The sequence below is a fragment of the Terrapene carolina genome, unplaced genomic scaffold (assembly GCF_002925995.2).
Source record: "Terrapene carolina triunguis isolate 2854851 unplaced genomic scaffold, T_m_triunguis-2.0 Scaffold34780, whole genome shotgun sequence".
NCBI classification, from domain to species: Eukaryota; Metazoa; Chordata; order Testudines; family Emydidae; genus Terrapene; species Terrapene triunguis.
In genome coordinates, this window is record NW_020699131.1 from 154,213 (window position 1) to 159,668 (window position 5,456).

The window sequence follows — 5,456 nt, forward strand, 5'->3', positions numbered from 1 at the left end:
TTAAATCTCTTTATGAGTAAAGAGCTGGAGCAGCCTGTCCCGGATCTGTTTGGTCCTCACACCGTAAATGATGGGGTGCAGCACAGGGGGCACCATGTGGTACACACCGCTAATGAGAACGAGGAAATGCAGTGGCACATTGTGGCCAAACCGGAACATGAGAGAGGAGAATACATCTGGGATGTACAAAGCTGAGATGGCACAAAGATGAGAGATGCAGGTCCCAAAAGTTTTGAGCCGGGCATCCTTTGTGGGGAGGCGGAAGATGGTCCGGAGGATCTGAGTATAGGACACGGTGATAAAAAACCCATCCATTCCAATCACAAAGAGAAGATCAAACAGGCCATAGTAACTACTGATGCGGATGTCTGTGCAGGCCAGCTTCACCACAGCTATATGCTGACAATAAAAGTGGGGGATGATGTTGGTTCTGCAATATGGCCACCGCCTGACCAGGAAGGGATAGGGTAATGCGAGTATGCCACTGCGCAGCACCACGGCCAGACCTATCTTGGCCACAACAGAGTTTTTCAGGATCGTGGAATGTCTAAGAGGATTGCAGATGGCCACGTAGCGATCAAAAGCCATGGCCACGAGGATTCCAGATTCCATCCCTGACACGGAGTGAACGAAATACATCTGGGTGAGGCAGGCACTGAAACTGATCTCCCTGGAATTGAACCAGAAGATGCTCAGCATTTTGGGTACGGTGGATGTGGACATGACCAGGTCAGTGACGGCCAGCATGCAGAGGAAATAGAACATGGGCCCGTGGAGGCTCGGATCCCTTTTAATAATGAACAGAATGGTGAAGTTCCCCAACACAGCTATGGCGTACATAGCACAGAAGGGAATGGCGATCCAGATATGGGCTGCCTCCAGTCCAGGAATGCCAAGTAGGATGAACGTGGAGGGGTTGGTGAAGTCAGTTCTGTTAGAATCTGACATGGTGTAGGGGAGAAAGTGTCCAACTCTGAGGCAGAACAGTGTCTCCTGCATTTACCGTATGATCACCTGACTTTCTGTTTGTTCCCAGGATCTCGGGTGATGGTCGCATCTGAAATGCCTGCATGGAGAGACAACATTAATATGAGACACTACATGCACTAGTGGAGGCTGTTCTCATGGGAGAAGCAGATTGATCACTCTTCGCACACTGAAAAATTACATTTTCATTATTCAGAGAGAATAACTATGAATAATGACCCTACTAAATCCAATTCCATATTTTTGTTGTGCTCCCTGAATTAATAATTCCTACACTTTGTGGTGGGGGAACCTTAAGAGGCACCAGCAGGAAACACAAGTGTGGATACTGGTTATCCATCATTGTTCCTTAATGCAATGAGAGCCAGTATAGGGCTTCCATACTGAAGGCAGTTCCCCATTCATCCAGTTGCTCGAAATCAGAGAGTGGGAAAAAAACAAAAATTTTCAAAGATATGTGCTGAGAGCAACATCCCAACTAGAAAATACGTCAGGGAAACAACCAGGGCACCATTGATAGCAGCTGAAGAGAAACAGCTGCTCATTCCCAGCAGTGGATAAAACAAAACACTGTTCAGATCCCTAAGATATGGGATGGAGCATAACGTGTTCGGGAATGTGTTCAGTTTTGGTCACCCAGTCTCTATTATGGATAAAAAAGTCTGGGACTCTTTAGTGTATACAAGAGACAAAGAAGAGACCACATGATATAGGAAGGGAAAATAAACAAGGAAACTGATTTACATTCAAATGGACAGTTCCCAACCAATACTATCTATACACACTTAGTGCTCCAAGAGGACTAATTCCCTAAAGCTGAGGAAAATTGTCAGCAAAACTGATTAGGGAGGAAAAATTTAGACAGAAAAATATGAATGAATATTGGTAATTCTTTGATAACAATGTATTAGATATTAGAAAACTCACGATTCCAGAGTCAACAAAGTGAACAACTTTGGGTAAAAACTCAGTTTAGTGGTAAAGTGAAGGCAACAATTAGAGGGAGGGAAGCAATATGTAACAAAGAGGAAAAAGGGACAATAGCGAGCCAACCATAGAAATCAGAAGTTAAGAAAAATGATAAGGAACTTTAAGACATCAGGGAAAATGCCATGTATTGCAGGGCTATGGATCACAAAAAGGAGTTTATTAAATATATTAAGAACAAGATAAATCCTCAAAAATATTTATGTCAATTCCTGTGTTAAATGTAAAATATTGAAATATAAAAGGAAAGGTTTTTTTATAAAAGATTTGACAAGGTTAAGAAATTATGGAAAAGTGGGTATGGGATTAGTTAAAAAAAGTCTAGATATGTAAGTAATCCCAGTCACCAACAGGGTTTATGCAAAACAGATCTTGTCAGATAAAGCTGATTTCATCCTTTTATGAGAGTACACATTGGTTGAGCAAGGGTACACATTTCGTGGATCAAGGGAAACACTCAGATGCAACGAACCTTGATTTCTCAGAGGCATTTGATTTAGCAGTGGAAAATACTGAGTTGGTGAGTTGAAGCAGGGGAAGGATTTTACCTTTGCACATGGGATTGGTGAAATAAACTACATCCAGTTCGGAGGTCCACATTTGAAAAAAGATGTTGAAAACTTGGAGAGGGTGCAGGAACGAGCCACAAAAATTCTTGGAGCATAGAGAAAAAGACGGTCCTGCCATAGTGCTTCACTATAGACACTACTTACACAGACGGAAGCGTTCTCCCCTCAGCACAGGTAATACCCGAGAGGTAGTAGCTAGGTCGATGGAAGAATTCATGTCATGCTGTCTACACCAGGGCACAGATTATCCAATAAGTTCTTGGAATGTTTTGGAGACAATTTTTTGTTCCAGAAACTGGAGAAACCTACTTGGAGACAGGCTGTTCTAGACTTGATTTTGATGAATAAGGAGCAACTGGTTGAGAATTTAAAAGTGGAAGGCAACTTGGGGGAAAGTGATCATGAAATGATAGAGTTCATGATTCTAAGGAATGGTAGGAGGGAGAACAGCAAAATAAAGACAATGGATTTCAAGAAGGCAGACTTGAGCAAACTCAGGGGAGTAGGTAGGCAAGATCTCATGGGAAGCAAGTCTAAGGGGAAAAACAATAGAAGACAGCTGCCTGGTTTTCAGAGAGACATTATTAAGAGCACAAGAGCAAACTATCCCCCTGTGTAGGAAAGATAGGAAGTATGGCAAGAGACCGCAATGACTTAAAAATAAAAAAAGGATCCTACAAAAAGTGGAAACAAGGTCACATTACAAAGGAGATATATAAGCAAATAATACATGTATGTAGGGGCAAAATTAGAAATGCCAAAGCACAAAAGATCAAAATAACTAGAGACAAAAGGGTAACAAGAAAACATTCTACAAATACTTTAGAAGCAAGCAGAAGACCAAGGACAGGGCAGGTCCGTTACTAAATAATAAGAAGAAATGTGGAAATGGTAGAGTTGTTTAATGACTTATTTGTTTCAGTTTTCACCAAGACAATTAGTGCTGTTTGGACACTTAACATAGAGAATGCCAGTGAAAATGGGGTAGGTTCAGATGCTAAAATAGGGAATGAACAAGTTAAAAATTACTTGGACAAGTTAGATGTCTTAAAGTCACGAGCGCGGAATGAAATGCATCCTAGAATACTCTGAAGGAACTGACTTAGGAATTATCTGAGCCATTAGCTATTATCTTTGAAAAGTCATGGGAGACAGGGGAGATTCCGGAAGAAAAGGACACATATAGTGCCTATCTATAAAAAGGGAAATAAGGGAAACCCAGGCACTTACTGATCAGTCAGTTTAACTTCTCTACCAGGTAAGATAATGTCGCAATTTATTAAGGAATCAATTTGCAAACATCTAGAAGATAATGAAGTGATAAGTGATAGTCAGCATGGATTTCTCAAGAACAAAACATGTCAAACCAACCTCATAGCTTTCTTTGACAGGGTAACAAGCCCTGTGGATGTGTGGAAGCAGTAGATATGGTATCTTTAGACATTATTACAGCTTTTGATACAGTCTTGCATAACTTTCTCATTAGGAAACTAGTGAAATACCACCTCGATGGAGCTACTATAAGGTGGATGCATAACTGGTTGGATAATCGCTCCCAGGGAGTAGTTATCAATGGTTCACAGTGATGCTGGAAGGGCATAACAAGTGGGGTTCCGCAGGGATCAGTTCAGGGTCTGGTTCTTTTCAATGTTTTCATCATGATTTAGATCATGGCATAGAGAGAACACTTATGTTTGCAGATAAAAAAAGTTGGGAGGGGATGGAAGTCTTTGAGAATTGGATAAACATTCAAAATGATCTGGGAAAACTGTAGAAAAGTATAATTAGAGGTCTGGAAAACATGACCTATGAAGGAAGAATGAAAGAGATAGGCTTGTTTAGTCTGAAAAGGAGAAGACTGAGGGGGGAAATGATAACAGTTTGGAAATACCTAAAAAGTTTTTACAAAGAGGGAGAAAAAGTGTTCACCTTAACTTCTGAGAGAAGAGAAGAAGCAGTGGACTTAAATTGCAGCAAGGGAGGTTTAGGTTGGACATTAGGAAAAATATTTCAAAAAAGGCAAATGCAATGTTCGGTTATATTAGCAGAAATATAATATGCAAGTCATGCTACATGATAGTATTCCTCTACTCGGTGTGGGTTAGGTCTCAATTGGAGTAATGTGTCCAATTTTGCACACCAATTAACAGAAAGGATGTAGAGAACCTGGAAAGGATCTTTAGGCAAATAACAAATGTTATGCAAAGAATGGAATACAAGCCGTATGAGCAAACCAAAGAAACCAATATGTTTACTTGGAAAAGAGAAGATTAATGGGGGACAGGATAGTGGTCTTCAAACACGTGAAAGGCGGCCATAAAAAGGTGGTGGAAAGTTATTCTGTCTCATCACAGAGGGGCAGGACAAGAGGCAATGGGTTCAATTCCAGCATAGCAGATTTAAATTAAATTTCAGGAAAATCTTCCTAACTTTAACTACAGGAGGCCAATGGAACAGACTCCCAGAGAAGTCATGGAAGCTCCCTCTATGGAGGTTTTCCAAAGGGGTGTGAATAGCCATCAGTCTTAGATGACTAAGTCAAAACAAATCCTGCATCTTGTCAGGGGGATAGACTAGCTGTCTTTTGAGTTCCCTTATAACTCTATGGCTCATCATTCTATGATGTAAAATCCTAGCGTAGACCCGGCCTTAGTCACACACAAGTCTTTCGGCTCAATGCAGAGGTAACTGAGTGAAATTTAATAGGCCTGTGTTTTACAGGAGGTCAGACTGGATGATCAAATGGTCCCTTCTGATCTTAAACTCTATGAAGCTATTTATAAAGAAAGTAGACCAGGCATTTATATTTAATTTGTCTCATAACATGAACAAGGGAACATTTAGTTAAATTGAAAGTCTGAACATATAACATTGAGAAAAGGTGATTGCTAACATAATTCCTATTTGGCCTGT

General features: G+C 40.7%; 1 protein-coding gene across 1 annotated transcript; it reads right to left on the reverse strand.

The window, feature by feature from the left end:
* Positions 1-948, reverse strand: LOC112107596 (olfactory receptor 52E4-like). Its single transcript, XM_024201359.1, has one exon. It carries the CDS (start codon positions 946-948, stop codon positions 1-3), a length of 948 nt encoding a protein of 315 aa, XP_024057127.1.
* Positions 949-5,456: the final 4,508 nt, after the last annotated feature.

What these genes read in the sequence shown, in the direction of transcription:
- LOC112107596 (XM_024201359.1), bottom strand. Translation starts at nt 948, where the DNA reads ATGTCAGATTCTAACAGAACTGACTTCACCAACCCCTCCACGTTCATC.